At 41.2% G+C, this 21,231-nt stretch overlaps 2 protein-coding genes across 4 annotated transcripts in view; both read left to right on the forward strand.

The window, feature by feature from the left end:
- Window positions 1-381: 381 nt before the first annotated feature.
- On the forward strand, window positions 382-17,916 carry PCMTD2 (protein-L-isoaspartate (D-aspartate) O-methyltransferase domain containing 2). 3 transcript variants are annotated; one of them, XM_014956563.1, is made up of 7 exons: window positions 382-402; window positions 3,160-3,280; window positions 3,479-3,692; window positions 4,940-5,042; window positions 6,826-6,997; window positions 7,774-7,897; window positions 9,588-13,675. In XM_014956563.1, exons 2-7 carry the CDS (start codon window positions 3,188-3,190, stop codon window positions 9,968-9,970), a joined length of 1,089 nt encoding a protein of 362 aa, XP_014812049.1. In that variant the 5' UTR covers window positions 382-402; window positions 3,160-3,187; the 3' UTR covers window positions 9,971-13,675. The 3 variants fall into 3 exon arrangements, 2 of the variants coding, with proteins under 2 accessions (XP_014812049.1, XP_014812036.1); XR_001413639.1 differs by lacking the exons at window positions 382-402; window positions 3,160-3,280 and adding an exon at window positions 17,025-17,916 and having other exon boundaries at window positions 3,362-3,692; window positions 9,588-12,783; XM_014956550.1 differs by lacking the exons at window positions 382-402; window positions 3,160-3,280 and having other exon boundaries at window positions 3,362-3,692.
- A 2,453-nt stretch (window positions 17,917-20,369) lies between these two features.
- Window positions 20,370-21,231, forward strand: part of LOC106895463 (peroxidasin homolog) — a 48,147-nt gene continuing 47,285 nt past the window's right edge. The window contains exon 1 of the mRNA XM_014954899.1: window positions 20,370-20,519. Within this exon, the coding sequence (XP_014810385.1) occupies window positions 20,467-20,519 (53 nt within the window). The 5' untranslated portion in view covers window positions 20,370-20,466. The remainder of the gene's footprint in view (window positions 20,520-21,231) is intronic.

The following is a 21,231-nucleotide window of genomic DNA, read 5'->3' on the forward strand; positions in this document are numbered from 1 at the left end:
CCTTCACCTCAGCCCCGGCCGGACCCCCCCCCTCAGGCCGCGGGCTCCCACCCCTCAGGCCTCTGCCCTCTTAGGCCGCTGTATCCCCTTCAGGCCGCTGCCCGGAGGCCTTCCTCCGGCACTTGGCCTCCGGCTCCTGCCGGGGGTGCCCCTGGGTGGGGGCATGGCCCTTCTGGTGACCTGCCCCCCACCTCCCGCCCCAGCACCGCCTCCCCGTCAGGGCGGGCCGGGCTCCCTCAGGGCCGGGCTGGGGCTCCGGGCAGGGCTGGAGGCAGCGGCGCGGTGTGGAGAGCGGGGCCAGCCGGCGGTAATTGAGGTGGGGGGTGAGGGGGGTTATCAACAGCAGAGTTTCCTAGACCGCCCTCCCGCTCTCATCTCCTCGGCAGCAGCCCGGTAACGCAGGTAGTGATGGAGCTGTACGGCGTGGGGCTTTTTAATTTGGTATTTGAGAGGGTTAGAGGGGATCGTGTTGAAACTTGTGCCAATTGCAACATTTTTTTTTTGTCGGTAAACATCCTCACCTTTGTTATTCTTTCTGGATGTGTTATGTCAGAGCAGGGATTACCCTGGAAGTCTGTTGGGGTGAAGAATTGTGGTTTTGTGCCTTGTGTATTGTTTTGAGTCTTCCCCTGTGCATCTGCTGGTGTTTGCCTTGGAAGAAATTGCTTTAATTTCAGTGTTTGTTTCAGGCACTGAATGCAGCTTCTCATGTCAGACTTAGGGTTTTCTGCTTGTTTGTTTGTTTTTCTGTTTTGTTTTTGTTAAAGGAGAAGATGGCAACATGCAATTGAAGGGCTGTTTAAACACCGAACGGCTGCTTGGTTTGATACTCGTGTTGTGATCTGCTAATGATCACAATTTTTGCAGGTGGACTTTGTGCCTGCTCAGATTTGTGGAAGTCTGTGCTTTACCTAGAAGCATGAAAAGTGCAACTGTGCTAATTGTGGAGGAGGAGGACCTTGTTTTAAAAAGTTTGTTAAGAGTAAGCCCTACTCATAGTTTTGGTTCCCCCTTCCAACAGGAGAAGGGGAACAAGGTAAAATAAAATGTGGAATTATCCAAAGAGGAATATAAACATCAGAGTTCTGAGTTCTGCATATAAAACATGCATTTCATTGGAAGTAAACTAGCATCCAGTAAAAGCAATAATTTCGGAAGTAACTGATTGCTGTCACAACTTGGAGATTCCTTGATGTCCATTAGAAAAATGTCTTCCATGTTTTAGAACATGGAAGAACAGTTGTTGATCGTAAAACTGAGCTGGAACCAGGTCGGACTGGTTGTCCCAGTGGGGCTTGCGTACATCAGACAGAATTTGTTGGGGATACAAAATGGAACACTGTTAAAGGCACAACCTTTTATTCATGCTTTAAGTCTAAAAATTTAGATTTTTAATCGCAAAAAGAGCTTAAGGGAAGGAAAGAAGCAAGGAAAAGAACAAAATGTACAAAAGAAAGTCAAAGGTATCGATACCCTTAGGGAGGAGAGTATTTTAATGCAGAATGTAACATAAAGCATACTGACCAAAGATATTTGCATCCCTATATGTGCAGATGCAACAAATTGATGCATATGTTAGAGAAGAAAAAAAATAAATCAAATTGGCTGATGAACCCACCTAATCCTTCAACTTGATGCGTTTCCACTGTGAAGTAATAAAACATGAATCATTTTTTGTAGCGAAAATGAAGGAATAATGATAGAAAGGAGAGGGGTGGCATTTTTTTTAAGTCTTATTAATGGTCTGAAACTGGATTGATGTGTTTGAGACATGAATATATTAAAAACTGGCTTGAGTTCCCTGCCTAAGTATATCCTATTTGTCTGTCTCTACAGGTAATCAGGACGGTATGTTATTTGAATAACTGTGAAATTTCCTTAGACTCCTGTAGCTTTTCTTTGTTTCCTCTGAAAAATGAAAGTGTGTAATTTGCTTCTGCTGAATGTAACAAATAAACCCCAACAATTTAGCTGTAGGCAGATCTTCTGATCCCAGGAATGAACTCTAAAGCTGCTGCTTCTGTGGTTATTATTGTGAGCAGAGAAAGGCATTGTAAATAAACGCATTAAAAAAAAAAATCATGTTGTGTTTTCTGAAAAGGATTTATTTTTTCTTAAAGTTACGGGTGGGGGGAAAAGCTAGATTCATTTTGAGTGATAAGTTCTTCTGCCCTATACCTTTTTCTTTAAAACATATAGTTGTTTTACTACAATAAAAGGATAGCCGTGCTTGGTGTAATGTGTGGTCAGGGAAGGTGCTTGCTTTTCTTACCCCTATACCAACAAGATGATTGTGGCAGTGAAGCCAGAAGTGTTTGTAATTTGTAAATCTGTGTCTCCTCTACACCAACAAGCCTGAAAAGGGTTGCTGGAGATGATTGTGTCAGTGAAGTCAGAAGTGTTTGTAATTTGTAAATCTGTGTCACTCAAGAGTTTCCACATTGGGAGTTGGCTCATCTAGGGCTTAAGAAGACCTCAGAAATTCCACAGGCTTCAGCGGAAATTCCCTCTGCTGTTGTTGTCTGTATTATTAACTGTTTTAACGATGATGGTGGTTCAGGCACTAAAGATGAGCTGAATTAAAGTGTATTTGCTAAAGCAAGTGTGTAGTTTCAGGTTGTTTTTTTTTAACCTCTGTGAACTCAGCATCCTGATACATTTTCTTTGAGCGTGCAATTTGAGATTTTTCTGGCTCTTGCTGCCTGCATCTTAGTCTCTTAATTTTCCCTCGATGCTATTAGAGATAGAAGGTCTGCGTGTGGCAAGAATTCTGACAGGCAAGGCAGACTTGCACTGCTGGTTGGATTTGCAATGAAAAATGACCTCTAAGCACAGGAGCTAGAATAATCCTTTATATAAAAGGGTTCAGTGGAAAAGCTGACGTGCTAGTAAAACGGTGGTAGTGTTTGAAGACAGGGATTCCATATTTAAATTGTCTATTGTGATTTTCCCCTCTGGTGTCAGGTACTGGATGCCAGATCTGCTGCATTTTGTTTTTCATTGTTTGACTGGGGGGTGGAAGTGCTGGTGGTAATGTTTTTCTGCTGCTTGTCTTCCTTAGAGTACCTAAAGGTCTCTCAAAGTACTTCCATCTACAGCAGCGTAATTTAGCGTTAAAGTGCATGTTCTATACCTTACCTTCCTTTATTGTTGTTTTAGTTTTAGTGCTTGTAGAAAACTCTTGAAGATGGGAGGCGCAGTGAGTGCAGGAGAAGATAATGATGAATTAATTGATAACCTGAAGGAGGCACAATACATCCGCACAGAACTGGTAGAACAGGCGTTCCGATCTACAGCAGCATAATTTAGTGTTAAAGTGCGTGTTCTATACCTTACCTTCCTTTATTGTTGTTTTAGTTTTAGTGCTTGTAGAAAACTCTTGAAGATGGGAGGTGCAGTGAGTGCAGGAGAAGATAATGATGAATTAATTGATAACCTGAAGGAGGCACAATACATCCGCACAGAACTGGTAGAACAGGCGTTCCGAGCCATTGATCGAGCAGATTACTACCTGGAAGAGTTCAAAGACAATGCCTACAAGGACTTGGCATGGAAGCATGGAAATATTCATCTCTCAGCACCATGCATTTACTCAGAGGTGATGGAAGCTTTGGATCTGCAACCAGGGCTGTCATTTTTGAATCTTGGCAGTGGCACTGGATATCTGAGTTCTATGGTTGGACTCATCTTGGGTAAATACCTTTTCAATCATGTTAACTATTTACATCAGATTAAAAAATCAAGTTATGAAATTGGGAATGAAGCATTCCTCAAGTAATGAAATTAAAAGGTAGCTCGGAAAGTAAAGAGTGCATTCATCCAGCTGGTGATCAAGTTTTGAAATCGGGAATGAAACATTCCTCAAGTAATGAAATGAAAAGGTAGCTCAGAAAGTAAAGAGTGCATTCATCCAGCTGGTGGATTTACCAGGATTCTTGCAACCTTCTCTCTGGAACTGGGTGGGATCCAGGCTTCTGGGGCAGTTCAGAACAGGCCAGGACGTAGCTGCAGAGGTGGCTGCAGTGGATTCCTGCAGAACTGGGCACAAACTTGGGTTTGTTGCCCCTTGAGCAAGAACCCAGCTTGGGAGCAGGAATGCCATGTTTAACCAAAGATTCAGTGTGTCCACAGAAACCTGTGACTATAGTTGCTCTCTGCCTTGTTTTTACACTGTGTTGTCTAGAGTGAAACATGTTTGAGATCCAGTTTTGACTCTTCCCAACCTACAGGCAGGAATAGTCTGTGCAGAGCAGTTAGTGCATCAGAACTGGCTTCGTGGCCACATCTACAGCAGGCACAAAGCAAAGCATCAAAGTGCAATTATACAATTGCAATTTGTCCTTAAGTATTTCAGTCAGCAGCTGTGCTGCCAGGATAGATAACAAATGGCTACAGGGTACAGATTTTCCTCTTGTGGGGGTGTCAAGAATTTTAACTGCTGTGAAATGTTTGGTGTCAGGATAGAGCCTTGCTCCCGTCTCCCATTTGTGAACATCTTCTGTATTTTCCAATTTATTTTTGCTGTTATTGAGGTGCAATGAATGGTGACTGTTCCTGATTCCTTTGAGGAGATTTTTAGTGTATCAGCAGGGGGGTATAAAAATAACATATAGATTTTTTTTTTTTGAGGGATTTATTAAAAATGCAGGCCATTGTTCTGCATTAGTATCAGTGTTTCCCTCCTACAGAGGAATTTCCTGCGTGGTTAAGAGCAAATGATTCAAAATCAATAGTGCAAAACAGCCTTATTTGCTGCCAGAAATTGCAGGTATAGGGTAGCAGTTCCCACTGCAACACTAAGATAGCTGACCCCACGCAAGCACTGACTGTCTCCCACTCAAGGAACAATCTGTTACAGAAAGTAACCAACACTGTATTCAATCCTGCTGGACTTTGTGTTGTTTCCTGTTACCATTATCCTACTGTTCTAAATTTGCAGGTCCTTTTGGCGTTAACCACGGTGTGGAGCTTCATTCCGACGTGATCGAATACGCCAAGCAGAAATTGGACTTCTTCATTAAAACGAGTGACAGCTTTGACAAGTAAGAATGTGGAGTGCTCGTTTGGGTTCGTGTTGTGCCTTTGGCTTTAGCCCTGGCAGTTCTTGCTCCCGTGTGGCAGCTCTGGATTCAGGGTAATCTGTGGATTCTGGCTCCTTAGGCTGGCTGAGCTGCAGTGTGTGACCTTCTAAGCTGATGTGTTTTGTGGGGGAGTTTCAGAAATTTTTGCAGTGTTTTTAATAGCGATGCTGCTGTTGCAGAGCTTAGAGGAAGCTGAAGGAGGTTACTTATTTTAAAATGCACTTGCAGGTAACAGCTTGAAACTTGCAAGTAACACAAATAGTTACGTTTGTGATCTGAGAGCATACATGGTTATCAGAAGAATATGAACCGATTTCTGTGGTGGCCTAATATGTTTTATCTGAGAAGAAGAAAAATGGTGTTTTAAAACATGGAGGGAGTTTTATGATGATAAAGTTGGTACTAAAACTGCTTGGGATTTGATTTATGTTCTTCCTTAGAACCTCCATTCTGCTGCTGTCACAAGTAATAACTTTCCAGCAAGATAACCATTGCCAATAGTAACCTCAGCAATAAAAATTGTAGCTGTCATATTTTTGGATCCGTCTCACAGTTTGTTCAAACCAAGAAGCATTTCTGGATACCTGATAGTCCTCCTCTCGTGGGAGGAAGAAAATTAAAGTCATTACATGCTGGAATTTAAACTACTCAGCCTTGTGCTGTTCCTGCTGTACTGGAAAGCTGCTGCTGAGAGGGCTGTATTTTTTTGGTGTTGGCAGCACAGACTGAAAGTTTTCGGCGTGGAAGATGCACATAGATCACTGGGGTTTTTTCAGAGTCACATTGCTGGTGTTTGAATGGATGTTTTAAGGAAGACTTTTTTTCCTCAGGCAAACATAGCTGTGGAGCAAAAGTGAGCTGAATTCAGGAATCAACATGACTGGAAAATTGGCACTGCTGAGAGAAATGGCTGCCGGGTTGTGCTGTTGGAACGCTGTGTGCAGGAGCTGTTAGCTGCCTGCTCTGAATGTCTAGCACGCTTTGCAGAAGCAGGAAGCTTCAGGAAGTGTTTAGGAATAAATAGGTGCTATATTGAGCTGCCTCTCAAGATACCAGTAGAAGAATGGCTATGTTGTGTGACTTCTATGAAAATCAGCCCTTAAATGTGGAGCTTAAAACTTATGTAGATTCAGAGCGTGTAAGAAAACCAGAAGCATCACAGAATCATTCATTTATCTTCTAAACTGAATCAGAAATGCTATAGGCAAAACTTCTTATTATGAAGGGTGAAATCACAGTTCTTTTGAAGCTAATGGTAAAACTTCCATTGCCTGCAGCAAAGCATATTTCTGAAGCATCAGGTTATACTTCCCCACAACATCTGAAAGCCATTTAAAAAGCTTTTGGAAATGCCAGACGAACCCCAGTGCAGTCCTTAAAAGACTTTTAACATTTTGAATTGCAGGTCTAACATTTGTATTTGTGTATTATAACTGAGTCAGCATCAGGTGACTAAAAATAGCTCATTCTGAATAGTTATATGCAACTCAAATATGAAATTATGCATCCTTATTGTTTGCAGATTTTCATCTATGAATTCTCAGCTCATTGTTCTGTAATTTTGAGACTTATAGTTATGTTCTGTTCCGATAATATCTAGAATATATGGGCTTCAGAGGAGAAATCCTGTGAAACTGTTTTTTTTCCAAATATTTTTCATTGTTTCATTTTTCTCGGATAGTGAAACTAATTAGTTTGATAAATTGTAATATTCTCATATGATACACATCTTCTTCATTTTCAGATTTGAATTCTGTGAACCGTCTTTTGTTACCGGCAATTGTTTAGAGATTTCTCCAGACTGTACTCAGTATGACCGTGTTTACTGTGGGGCTGGAGTACAGAAGGAACATGAAGACTACATGAAGAACCTGTTGAAAGTTGGGGGAATTCTTGTCATGCCTCTGGAAGAGAAGGTTGAGTTCCTTTCTACCCATGTTTCTCTTTCAATTATTCTTAATTCTGATCTTAGTCGATAGCTCTTCCTTTAGTTTGCCCTTTTTGTTGCAGGTTGGAGAAAGCATTGAGTTTTCACTGAGTGGAGACTGAGCTCTGTGCTCTTTGTAATATCAGAAAAATTCATAGTTCTGCCAGTCTTTCACATATTCTGACCTTTTGTTGTTAATGCAAATTTACTTTCATGCTGCAGAAAAATATCAGCAAGGCTTTGTTCAAGTTATAAAATCTAGTGTCGTACTTATGGTAAAATACAAAATTTTACATCCAAACTGGCTTATGAAAGAGCATGTAAATTGTCCCTATTTCCAGGTGTCAATGGATTTTTTCAAAGAAGCGTATAACTGTCCTGTGTGTGAACTCAAGATTGTAATTTAGATTATCTTTTGGGTCAAAAGTTGTGTTGTTTTAATGGACTTGAGAGGCCACAAACATAGCTGTTCTGGTTCAGAATTGAGGAAGAACTGGGAAAGCAGAGTGATCCAAACTGCCAGTGCCCATGCTCTGTTGTGAGAGATGAAGTTCCTTGGGGCTAATCCTGTAAGGAGTTCTCAATTTTCTAAAAAGAACCAAAAACAACCACCAAGAATGTTTCTTATTATTACCTAATTTTTACTGTTCCAGCTTTTAGTGCTTTAACCACTTGTCCAGGCAGAAAAGTTGTTTGTTCATTTTTTTCTTCTAAAATCTTACTGTAGTTCATACAATGGATGATAATCTCCTTGTTTTGGTTTAGTTGACTAAGATAACTCGAACTGGTCCTTCTGCCTGGGAGACCAAGAAGATTCTTGCTGTTTCTTTTGCTCCTTTGATTCAACCCAACCACGCAGATTCAGGAAAATCAAGGCTTGTTCACTTGCGTGAGTACAGATGTTCCTGAGTATGGGGGAGGTTTCTTTTGCTCTTTGTCTCTAAGCTGCACCTTGCTTCCTTAGATGTTACATCCCTAGGAATCCTTTCAAGGAAAATTACTCCAACTGCTTCCCCCAGCTGTCTGAGTCTTGTGTTGGGGGCCTGGTTCAAGAGTCAGAATTGCCTAAAAGAAATTCTAAATAGAAATGATTTTGTGTCAAATTGTACCTATACTTGGTGGGATGTTTGGTCGTTGTTTTTGCACACACAGACATCTGTTTCAGTCCTGAATTGTGTGCTGTTGTGGTTCTCAGGCATTTGCCATGATAATGGAAAACACACAAGCAGTACCTGCAAACAAGCTTTGCATCTGCAGACATCTGTTTCAGTCCTGAATTATGTACTGTTGTGGTTCTCAGGCATTTGCCAAGGTACAAGCAGTACCTGCAAACAAGCTTTGCATCTACTCAAATTATCTTGCTGCACAGCAATTCAGAATTATCCTGAACCTGGAACACTTGAGGGATACAAGTTGTGCAATTTTTGGTCAGCTGTCTGAACTCTCACTGTGCAGCAATTCAGAATTATCCTGAACCTGGAACACTTGAGGGATACAAGTTGTGCAATTTTTGGTCAGCTGTCTGAAATGCAGGTCATACGCAGTGGCCTCAATCTTTAGATTAAGATTTCAGTGTAGAGAGGCCTCTTAAGAACACATGAAGACAGAGATACTTCCATAAAGAGATTACTCAGGCTTTGTTCTTATTCTGGAAAGGTGTCTTTGCATGACAAAAAGCAGCTCAGTAAGCAGTCCATACAGTGCTATAAAGTCCTTTAAGTGCATATTTCAGCATACTTTGAATGGTGGCTTTGTAGTGAGACCTGGGTATATATTACATGTAATTTTTTTCCAGTTTCTACATCCAGGTCACAGAAACGCTTACTTGTCAGTAGAAGATAAGTGTTTTTGTTTAAATTAATTTTAGTACATGGATGTGTGTGCATAGGTACATTTTAATGTATTTTTTTCTTTATGCTGCATGACTTGTGTTGTGCTCTATGGGCTGGCAGAAAATAAATGCCTAAGACAGAGCAGTTTTCCAAGCCATTAATGTGGGAGGTGTTTTAGTACAATAACTTACTGTATGCTTTTATAATTACTTTCACCAAATGGTTTCCAGTCAGTCTTTACCCACTAAGTCTGAAGTAGTTTTTGAAGAGCATAAATAGCACTCGGGTTTTATAAGTGAAAAACTTGGCAAAGCTGGAGTAACTTCATGAGAGAAAAATCATTTTATGGAAGAGTTAAATAGACTTCAGGTCTAGCTATCTACTGTTGGAAAATATCTTTTTCTAAGTTATTAAAGTTATTAGTCACAGTTTCAGTCACTAAGTCTGCGTTCTTAAGATCTTTAAGATGCATCTTAAAATAATTGTGAGGACTTGACATCAAAATATGAAACTCTTCTTTCATCCCATTCTTTTTTTCTTCAGTTAACGAGAGAAATGCATAATTAAATTTTGTTTGGAAAGTAACAATACAATTTATCTGAGTTGACAGGAGTTGAATAGAGCTGTTTTTGTAACCAGAACAGGGAGTTCAAGTGGCCTGATTTAATTTGAGCAAGTACAACTTTTCCTGTGAGTACTGGAGGGGAGTTTCTCCGTATCTGTTCATGGTTTTTCATTTTGTTTTAGCCCCAGTGGGTGTTCGCAGCCTCCAGGATCTGGCTCGCATTGCCATCCGAGGAACCATTAAAAAAATTATACATCAAGAAACAATGAACAAAAATGGAAACGGGCTGAAGAACCCCCCAAGATTTAAACGAAGACGCGTGCGTCGCCGTCGCATGGAAACTATTGTTTTCTTGGACAAAGAGGTCTTCGCTAGTCGTATCTCCAACCCCTCAGATGATAACAACAACAGCGAGGATCTCGAGGATGAGAGACAAGAAGAGGAAGAAACTAAACCCTCTGAACTAAAGCCAGATCCTCCTGTAAACTTTTTGAGAGAAAAGGTCTTGAGTCTGCCTTTGCCTGATCCCTTGAAATATTACCTGCTTTATTACAGGGAAAAGTAATTTCCTCCTTCTAGAAACTGGGAAGTAGGCAGAAAATAAAGTACTACTTAGGGCTTGACAAATGTATACCACTTGCTTGCCTGCTAATACGACCACCCAAGGCAGTAGGCTGGCTGGGGAATGTGGCTGCTGTATTCTTAAACATTATAGCTTTTTTTTTGAGTTTCTTCTTTCTTCTCAGTTGTGTGCTATAGTTTTATCCTACAGCAGGGATTCCTTAGGAAGCAAGTTGGTGAAACGCTCGGCTGCTTATGGAGAGGAGGATTTAATACCCCGAAACTAACTGCACAGGGATATTCTAAAAATCTCACAGCTGCTCTACTGAATGGCAGTTTTTAAATATTTGGAAGCAGGTCCCCAAAGATCTTTGCTGTCTGTGCTCTCTCCCACTAAACCTGCCATGTGTTAACCATGATGTGTGTTTAATGGAGGATGAGATTATTAGTAAAAACTGACCTGGCAAATTTTGTTTCTTCCAGCAATCTGAAAAAGCACAACTTGTACAGAGAGGAAAGAATTTTTGGCCTCTGACCTTGTGGCATTGAGGTTTTGAATGAGAAGGAAAGCATCAGCTCCACTTTGGTCTCAGTTTTGCGTATAAATGAGATATTTTTCAGGAAAAAAGTAAAAATGTTTTACAGAATATTGGGTTTCTTCATGGGAAACACCTGTTCTAGTGAATTAGTCTAATAGATGCAATTTTGGTTTGTGTTTTTTTTTTTAAAGCATTGGAGGCAAGTGAAGAGTTGTGAAGCTGATTTGCTTTGACAGGATGCTGGGGTAGCCAGGGTTGTGACTGGTCTCTGGAAATGTTTCCAGAGTAATTCTGGGTGGGCAAGAGGGTGGAGAGGAGATGTGTAGCAGTGAGTTTGTGAAAACTGACTGAGAGAGTGGAACCTGCAGGTTTTGCTCTTGTAGGAGAACTTCTGTCTGCTGGGCTGAGCAGGGTGAAGGCAGAGCCTGAGTGGCGTGGCTTGTGTCCCCATAATTCAGCCACATAATTTTATGGAGGGTATGTAGAACCTGAAAACAGTCTAGAAAGCCAAATTCATGCAGTTTTTAGGCATTCGTGTGTGTGCCTCTGCTGTAGCCAGGTGGCTAGAATACAACTTGTACACATACGGTAGGTGGAGTGAAGTTAATCAACTTCAGAGGTTATTTTATTCCTGCAACAATTAAGTAGATGCTTTAACGAGCTCATATAGAAGGATTTTAGGCTCTGCGGTTCTGTGGATGTAAACTCTTTAATTTTTATTCCCAAGTCTTCCTGTAATGGTAATGGAAGGAGATACCATGTTTAGAAGGGGGAATTTAGTTGGTTCAGCCTGTTTGAAAAATCTACCTAAACTGGGAAAGGCTGGAAAGAAACCCTTTGAGCTTGTGCTGATGTGAAATACTCCTAAAGCTGGGGGGAGTGAAAAACCCCCTCTCAGTAGATAATTAAGCTACGTTAAGGCATTGCCCCATTAGAAGCACTTAACTTGGTATGACTTTGATAACTTTATTTTGGTACCATCGCCTCATTTTCTGAGGAATGAATGAATGAAGAGTGTCTTGCCAAAAATACGTGGGGTTTTCGACTAACGGTACTGAGTTGCACAAGTTGCTTAGTGGTAAACAGTGTTTCAAAGTTCCCTGCAGCTTTGAAAAGAAACAGCTAACTCTTGTGTGTGTAAGCCCGAGGTGGAGAATTCTTCCTGGCTTAATAGGCTTTTTGTATATCTTTGAGAATATTAGCTTGATAATACAGTGTCATGTGGCCGCTGGCACGTAACGCGGTCGTGGGCTGTGTTTTGCTTCTGGTTTCCTAAGTCTCCACTTCTGGTCTAAATGGGACCCCGAGTTATCTTGCTCCCTCAGATTTTTATTTCTTTATTTTAAATGGGGCAGTTCTGGGGCCACTGAGCTGATGGTTTCCTGTAAACATCCAAGTGTCCCTCTTGTAATTCTGGCAACTACGATGAATTTCTTTCTACAAATGGAAATCCTGAATACGGTGGTAAATGGAGGCTTAATAGAATCTACGTGTAATATTTCTCTGTGCTTCCCCAAAGGCTGTCACCTCTGTAATTGTGAGGCATTTCTGCTTAATAGCTGTCAAACTAGGTCTGTGCCTTTCTGTGTTGTGGCACAATTTCCATATCCCTACAGAGGGCGCCTGCTACTTTTGGCTACCGGCTCATCCTTAAGTGTGTTAATTGCAAAACTTAAAGAAGTTGCTTTAAAAATAACATTAAACTTCAGGATTGTATTGGTAAACCTTGCAGAGATTCTGTTAAAGCTGACCAGTTGAGGGAGAATTATCTTTCATTCATCCCTGTTTGATTATTTTTTTTTTTTCCCCACCCCCAGTTGTAAAAGATAATTTTACCAGATTTTTTCACCAGATTTGCCTTTTTTATTACATTTGCTAGATTTTTGTAGCTTTCTATAAGATGCATAAAATACTGCTATTTTTTCCTGGATAAGGTTGAATAAATAAATATATATATACCGGAAATTTATGTTTTAGGTTGTCAAATTGTCCCCTTGTCTAAAAGAGCCCCCACATATCCAAGCAAACCCATAGGAGAAATTTTATGTGTAATATAACTGTGAAATAGTATTGCTTATAGCCTGTAAAAGAAGGGGAGCTGTAAATAGGTTTTCCCTGTGCACAAGCACTTGCACTGTAGTTTTGTATGCATTTCTAATAGAGTCACTGTAGCAGAACTGCTTTTGTATAGATTGTAAACTGTCTAGGAATTTTACCTGCTTTGACTGTTTCCTTTTTGTCTTCTAAGTCTTCTTTAATTGTATGTGACTCCTTTTAGGTTTCAATACCGCAGTAAATTTGCAAAAAAGAAACAAACTTCAAGCTGCTTTAATCATTAGTGTGGGAGTTGAGAAATCAATGTGTAGAAACTAGAGTTAAATTGGCCTGAGGCATGCAGAAGTGTTACGCAATTTAAACTTTATTAATATAAAGTGTTTCTGTATCAATAAATTCAGTAAAGACTTTTTAGCCTTCTTAAAATGGCTTTGCTTCATGTTGTGATGAGAATACTTTGGAGGTAAGTACTCTTTCCCTAATTGAAGGTTGAGACACTAGAACTCTAGAAAAAGCACTTAATAATACGGTGCAGATACATAGTTTTAGATTAACTCCTCTGAATATAATCTCTCAAAAGAAACCTGCAGGCTGATGGTTTCTCACCCTTTGTGTGATGGAGCTGTGCAAGGTGTGTGTTGGAACTGGCACACACAGCACTCGTCCAGATTTAATCTATCAGAGTGATTTAAGGGTGAACTCACTTTCCTGGCTGTTAGAGCTGGAGAGAACAGATACGGAGAGTTTCTGTACTTCAAGGAATTGTCTAAACTTGAACAGGTCAGGGGTTTGTTGAGTGCATTCTGAACTGCAGCTCCCCCCTTGTCTCCTCTGCTCTCTTTCAGTGCTAATTCATGCAGGGTTTTAAGAGCTGGTGGTCAAGGTTTCCATTTCATGGGTATTGACAATAACATTTTGGCTTCAGTTGTAATAAGAAACTGAATGTAATAGTAAATACAGCTGTTGCTTGTTAAATATATCTGTTAATCTCTATTCCAATAGCTGTTAACCTTCATTCCACAGGATAATTATCTCCAGTCTGTGTTTCTTCCTGTCACCTGTGTATATGATAGATGTCCTTTTACCAACTATAACATGAGACTAGTTCAGTGTTAGTGTTTTCTTTGTGTGATGCTTGCTGAGAAGAAAAACCCTTTTCTGCTTTGGAAAGATATGGATGTGTCACACGAACGGTATCGAGTAAATTAAATTTGTCAGTTAATGTTTATATTCATAGTGAAATGTGCAACATCACAGTTCCCTGAAGTAGTGATGAGCTCTTCAGGGGACCTACTCCAGGGAAATCTTTCTGCTGGGACAGAAGTGATAGTTAAAAATACAGCAAAGAAGGGGATGGGAGGGGGAAACCATCACACCTGAAAAACAAAAGCAGGTTTTCTTGCATTCTACTGGTATAAAGAAGTGTGTCCAGCAGGGGCTGGAACTGCTGAAGTGGGGGACACAGAGTTGACTTTCCTTCCTGGTTCCTTGGAGTTAACTTTTGGTTCTTGTTCAGAATACCTTGCCCAGCTCTCCTGTGAGCAATGCAAATAAACCTGAAAGGGATTTATTTTGCAGGTGGGTTGGTTTAGAGCTCAAGAGTTTATACACCAAGATGTGATCTGAGGCAGAAGGCAAAACCCTTCTGTATTTGTAGAGGGCAGATGCACCGGGGAGGATGTTGAGGACTTTCCTAAATACTGAAGCATGGTTTGAAGAGAGCATTTGCATTTATTTTTTTAGAAATATTTCTCTACGGAGCAGCTCCTAAGTAGCTGTGTGAGCCTGTCTTAAGAGCTCAGTGTATTTTGGAAAGAGATGGTATGGGAGCCATCAGGCTGGAAGGATGTACGACTTAAGTCTTGAAGACTTTGATGATGTAACCTGCGTTGTCTTTTTTAATGCACATAAAGGACGCACTTCTAATGCATTTGATTTCTCAAATTGGAATTAAAAGCTGTCATTTACCTGGAGCAATCTGCTCTCAGCTGCCAATTTTTTATATATAAAGGTTGGAGCAGATAATTCAGCCGAAACCAACCCGTTTTGGGGCTGGGTGGCCACTAGAGGGCACTCTGCTCAAAACCATGAGCGGGGCCCGCGGGGGGAGCGGGGGGGAGCTCAGAGACCTTGGATATGGAAGTGATGTCGGGGCAAACAACCAACAGATGCAGAAAACCTGCAGTAAAATGCCCTTTTGTAGCTGGGAAAAATACAGCTTTTACCATCTACGACATGAGATTTGTACTTGAAACCCCCAAACCCAACAATCTGCCCCTAAATGCTCATATAACAACCTGAAGGGAGAAGAGGACTGGGAGGTTTGGATGTTCCTCTTGTTAGGTACCGTTTTGTCACGTTAATTTTATTGTCGTTTACAATAGAAAGCCGCCTGATGCAGGGTGATGGGAACTTTCTTTTCATCTTCCAGGTGGGGTGAATGGGGAATTCCTGAGGTACCGTTATATCCTAATGAGCATTAATGCCTCGAGCTCCTCCCAAACCCGCACATTTAGCATCTTTTTTCATAACAACTTAAAACCTAAAGACAAGCTGTTTTCACGCTAAGCTTCTTTATAACAGTAAAAGGTGATTAAATCACCTGGAAATGGTGGTTTAATCACCCTTTGACATCTCGATTTTTATCATCCAATGGGAGAAAGAGACTGAGGTGTTTCCTACAGTTCAAACTCAATTGGTTTCATTGTTTCTTCCCCCCTCTTTGCCCCTCAATTGGTTTTAGTTTCTCCAAAATCCAAATGTTTTTCCAAAGGACGTCCTTGTAGAAAGAAATTGTGCTGGCTTAGAGGTCTCTGATATGAATTGGCTTTTACTCTGCACAAGAAACTTTACAGAATGCATACAATTAGGGTTGGGGTTCTTTTTGTGTCTTTATTTGCAGGTTATTTATCTCTGTTAGTGATCTCCCTTTTACAATCACTTATCTCTAGGATTCCATGCTCCTCTCAAAGGCTGAAGATGTATTTTTTGCTGGATGTCATAAGGACATATAAGAGACAGTCTCTACCCTAAAAGTCTTGCCGGCTGATATATTTGACAGGCTGTTAGATAAGATTTTACCCTTAATTTGCAGACTGTGCTACGGCAAGAATTTGGACATAAAAACCCCTTGACCCTGGGCCATCTGTGTCCTGGCTCAGCCCTGGGAGCGCGGGGGCACTTTTGGGTCATTGTCCATGAAGGTACCTTCTGCAGGAGAAGGGAGGAGGTGAGGAGTGAACTCGCTGTTCCAAATAAGAAACGAGGCAAAAATAGATCCAAATTAAGAATTTGTTATTTCAGGACCCTAATTAGAGAAGGGGAGGTGAACGGGCTGATCTTTGGGGATGTGCAGGGAGGGTGGGCGGTTGGACTGTCAAACTGCCGTAATTTAATTGCAAACACATGCTGATGAGTCCCCTCCTCCTCCTCTTGGACCTCAGGGCTGGGAAACTTTTCTTTCTTTTTTTTTTTTTTTTTTTTTTTTTTTTTTTTTTTTTTTAACACAGAGTTGACTTTCCTTCCTGGTTCCTTGGAGTTAACTTTTGGTTCTTGTTCAGAATACCTTGCCCAGCTCTCCTGTGAGCAATGCAAATAAACCTGAAAGGGATTTATTTTGCAGGTGGGTTGGTTTAGAGCTCAAGAGTTTATACACCAAGATGTGATCTGAGGCAGAAGGCAAAACCCTTCTGTATTTGTAGAGGGCAGATGCACCGGGGAGGATGTTGAGGACTTTCCTAAATACTGAAGCATGGTTTGAAGAGAGCATTTGCATTTATTTTTTTAGAAATATTTCTCTACGGAGCAGCTCCTAAGTAGCTGTGTGAGCCTGTCTTAAGAGCTCAGTGTATTTTGGAAAGAGATGGTATGGGAGCCATCAGGCTGGAAGGATGTACGACTTAAGTCTTGAAGACTTTGATGATGTAACCTGCGTTGTCTTTTTTAATGCACATAAAGGACGCACTTCTAATGCATTTGATTTCTCAAATTGGAATTAAAAGCTGTCATTTACCTGGAGCAATCTGCTCTCAGCTGCCAATTTTTTATATATAAAGGTTGGAGCAGATAATTCAGCCGAAACCAACCCGTTTTGGGGCTGGGTGGCCACTAGAGGGCACTCTGCTCAAAACCATGAGCGGGGCCCGCGGGGGGAGCGGGGGGGAGCTCAGAGACCTTGGATATGGAAGTGATGTCGGGGCAAACAACCAACAGATGCAGAAAACCTGCAGTAAAATGCCCTTTTGTAGCTGGGAAAAATACAGCTTTTACCATCTACGACATGAGATTTGTACTTGAAACCCCCAAACCCAACAATCTGCCCCTAAATGCTCATATAACAACCTGAAGGGAGAAGAGGACTGGGAGGTTTGGATGTTCCTCTTGTTAGGTACCGTTTTGTCACGTTAATTTTATTGTCGTTTACAATAGAAAGCCGCCTGATGCAGGGTGTGTGACTCCTTTTAGGTTTCAATCCTGCAGTAAATTTGCAAAAAAGAAACAAACTTCAAGCTGCTTTAATCATTAGTGTGGGAGTTGAGAAATCAATGTGTAGAAACTAGAGTTAAATTGGCCTGAGGCATGCAGAAGTGTTACGCAATTTAAACTTTATTAATATAAAGTGTTTCTGTATCAATAAATTCAGTAAAGACTTTTTAGCCTTCTTAAAATGGCTTTGCTTCATGTTGTGATGAGAATACTTTGGAGGTAAGTACTCTTTCCCTAATTGAAGGTTGAGACACTAGAACTCTAGAAAAAGCACTTAATAATACGGTGCAGATACATAGTTTTAGATTAACTCCTCTGAATATAATCTCTCAAAAGAAACCTGCAGGCTGATGGTTTCTCACCCTTTGTGTGATGGAGCTGTGCAAGGTGTGTGTTGGAACTGGCACACACAGCACTCGTCCAGATTTAATCTATCAGAGTGATTTAAGGGTGAACTCACTTTCCTGGCTGTTAGAGCTGGAGAGAACAGATACGGAGAGTTTCTGTACTTCAAGGAATTGTCTAAACTTGAACAGGTCAGGGGTTTGTTGAGTGCATTCTGAACTGCAGCTCCCCCCTTGTCTCCTCTGCTCTCTTTCAGTGCTAATTCATGCAGGGTTTTAAGAGCTGGTGGTCAAGGTTTCCATTTCATGGGTATTGACAATAACATTTTGGCTTCAGTTGTAATAAGAAACTGAATGTAATAGTAAATACAGCTGTTGCTTGTTAAATATATCTGTTAATCTCTATTCCAATAGCTGTTAACCTTCATTCCACAGGATAATTATCTCCAGTCTGTGTTTCTTCCTGTCACCTGTGTATATGATAGATGTCCTTTTACCAACTATAACATGAGACTAGTTCAGTGTTAGTGTTTTCTTTGTGTGATGCTTGCTGAGAAGAAAAACCCTTTTCTGCTTTGGAAAGATATGGATGTGTCACACGAACGGTATCGAGTAAATTAAATTTGTCAGTTAATGTTTATATTCATAGTGAAATGTGCAACATCACAGTTCCCTGAAGTAGTGATGAGCTCTTCAGGGGACCTACTCCAGGGAAATCTTTCTGCTGGGACAGAAGTGATAGTTAAAAATACAGCAAAGAAGGGGATGGGAGGGGGAAACCATCACACCTGAAAAACAAAAGCAGGTTTTCTTGCATTCTACTGGTATAAAGAAGTGTGTCCAGCAGGGGCTGGAACTGCTGAAGTGGGGGACACAGGGTTGACTTTCCTTCCTGGTCCTTAAGAGTTAACTTTTGGTTCTTGTTCAGAATACCTTGCCCAGCTCTCCTGTGAGCAATGCAAATAAACCTGAAAGGGATTTATTTTGCAGGTGGGTTGGTTTAGAGCTCAAGAGTTTATACACCAAGATGTGATCTGAGGCAGAAGGCAAAAGCCTTCTGTATTTGTAGAGGCCGGATGTACCGGGGAGGATGTTGATGACTTTCCTTGAAGCATGGTTTGAAGAGAGCATTTGCGTTTATTTTTTAAGAAATATTTCTCTACGGAGCAGCTCCTAAGTAGCTGTGTGAGCCTGTCTTAAGAGCTCAGTGTATTTTGGAAAGAGATGGTATGGGAGCCATCAGGCTGGAAGGATGTACGACTTAAGTCTTGAAGACTTTGATGATGTAACCTGCGTTGTCTTTTTTAATGCACATAAAGGACGCACTTCTAATGCATTTGATTTCTCAAATTGGAATTAAAAGCTGTCATTTACCTGGAGCAATCTGCTCTCAGCTGCCAATTTTTTATATATAAAGGTTGGAGCAGATAATTCAGCCGAAACCAACCCGTTTTGGGGCTGGGTGGCCACTAGAGGGCACTCTGCTCAAAACCATGAGCGGGGCCCGCGGGGGGAGCGGGGGGGAGCTCAGAGACCTTGGATATGGAAGTGATGTCGGGGCAAACAACCAACAGATGCAGAAAACCTGCAGTAAAATGCCCTTTTGTAGCTGGGAAAAATACAGCTTTTACCATCTACGACATGAGATTTGTACTTGAAACCCCCAAACCCAACAATCTGCCCCTAAATGCTCATATAACAACCTGAAGGGAGAAGAGGACTGGGAGGTTTGGATGTTCCTCTTGTTAGGTACCGTTTTGTCACGTTAATTTTATTGTCGTTTACAATAGAAAGCCGCCTGATGCAGGGTGATGGGAACTTTCTTTTCATCTTCCAGGTGGGGTGAATGGGGAATTCCTGAGGTACCGTTATATCCTAATGAGCATTAATGCCTCGAGCTCCTCCCAAACCCGCACATTTAGCATCTTTTTTCATAACAACTTAAAACCTAAAGACAAGCTGTTTTCACGCTAAGCTTCTTTATAACAGTAAAAGGTGATTAAATCACCTGGAAATGGTGGTTTAATCACCCTTTGACATCTCGATTTTTATCATCCAATGGGAGAAAGAGACTGAGGTGTTTCCTACAGTTCAAACTCAATTGGTTTCATTGTTTCTTCCCCCCTCTTTGCCCCTCAATTGGTTTTAGTTTCTCCAAAATCCAAATGTTTTTCCAAAGGACGTCCTTGTAGAAAGAAATTGTGCTGGCTTAGAGGTCTCTGATATGAATTGGCTTTTACTCTGCACAAGAAACTTTACAGAATGCATACAATTAGGGTTGGGGTTCTTTTTGTGTCTTTATTTGCAGGTTATTTATCTCTGTTAGTGATCTCCCTTTTACAATCACTTATCTCTAGGATTCCATGCTCCTCTCAAAGGCTGAAGATGTATTTTTTGCTGGATGTCATAAGGACATATAAGAGACAGTCTCTACCCTAAAAGTCTTGCCGGCTGATATATTTGACAGGCTGTTAGATAAGATTTTACCCTTAATTTGCAGACTGTGCTACGGCAAGAATTTGGACATAAAAACCCCTTGACCCTGGGCCATCTGTGTCCTGGCTCAGCCCTGGGAGCGCGGGGGCACTTTTGGGTCATTGTCCATGAAGGTACCTTCTGCAGGAGAAGGGAGGAGGTGAGGAGTGAACTCGCTGTTCCAAATAAGAAACGAGGCAAAAATAGATCCAAATTAAGAATTTGTTATTTCAGGACCCTAATTAGAGAAGGGGAGGTGAACGGGCTGATCTTTGGGGATGTGCAGGGAGGGTGGGCGGTTGGACTGTCAAACTGCCGTAATTTAATTGCAAACACATGCTGATGAGTCCCCTCCTCCTCCTCTTGGACCTCAGGGCTGGGAAACTTTTCTTTCTTTTTTTTTTTTTTTTTTTTTTTTTTTTTTTTTTTTTTTTTTTTTGTGTCAGCTCCCTGCAGTTCAGAACCGAGGCAAATACACTCCAGCAAACACCATGTTCATCAAACCTGCTGCTCTTCCAGCCTTTTTGTGCTTTCTCCTCCTGCCCAGTCTCTCCTGCTCCTGCCCCAGTCGCTGCCTCTGCTTCAGGACCACAGTGAGATGCATGCATCTGATGCTGGAAACCATCCCCGATATCCCACCCCAGACAAACATACTGTGAGTAACCACTGCCTTTTACTGCCTTTCTTACCTGCTTGCTCTTTAGAAAGAGGGGGAAAAAAAAAAAAGTCAAGGCCAAAAGCGTGCTTTTTATCCTCCTTTTTTTTTTCCCCTGCAGAATCGTCTGTATCACAAACTGTTTGGTGCTTTTAAAGCATGAAACAGAAACTGCTTCTTGTAGCATCAGTTAATTGTTAACAGGATGATTAAGGGAAGTGAAAAATTTAATGAGAATAACGCCAGGGGGATCAGCAGAAGACAGTCTTGGAGAATCAAGGGTCACAAATGTTAAACTGAGCTTATAGAAAGGTACACAGTTTATATTTGAGAAGGCTTTGTCTGTGGGTGTAGGGGGGAGAGGAAATTCTGCAGTTCAGGCTTTTGTCTGTACAGAAAAAGCCCCCACTTTTCTAATTAATACAACCCTATTTCTTTCCTCGATTTTTAAGTACTAGTTTTCTGGTTTCTATCTGAACTCTACAAACCAGACTTATTTGGAAAGCAACAATTGTGGCAAAGTCACAGATCCCTTGAGAAATAAAGTACCTGTTGGAGAGGGAGCTCCTGGCTGAGCCCATTCGAACAGAAAAAGGGGAGGAAAAGGGCGTGTAAGGCTTGGAGCCTCCAAACCAGCTCTTTCTGATAGAGCCAGAAGATCTGCCCTGTGATTCTGAAGTAGTTTATCCTGCATTTAAAGGTGGCTTTAAGA

This window comes from Calidris pugnax, unplaced genomic scaffold, assembly GCF_001431845.1.
Source record: "Calidris pugnax isolate Ruff unplaced genomic scaffold, ASM143184v1 scaffold50, whole genome shotgun sequence".
Lineage (NCBI taxonomy): Eukaryota > Metazoa > Chordata > Aves > Charadriiformes > Scolopacidae > Calidris > Calidris pugnax.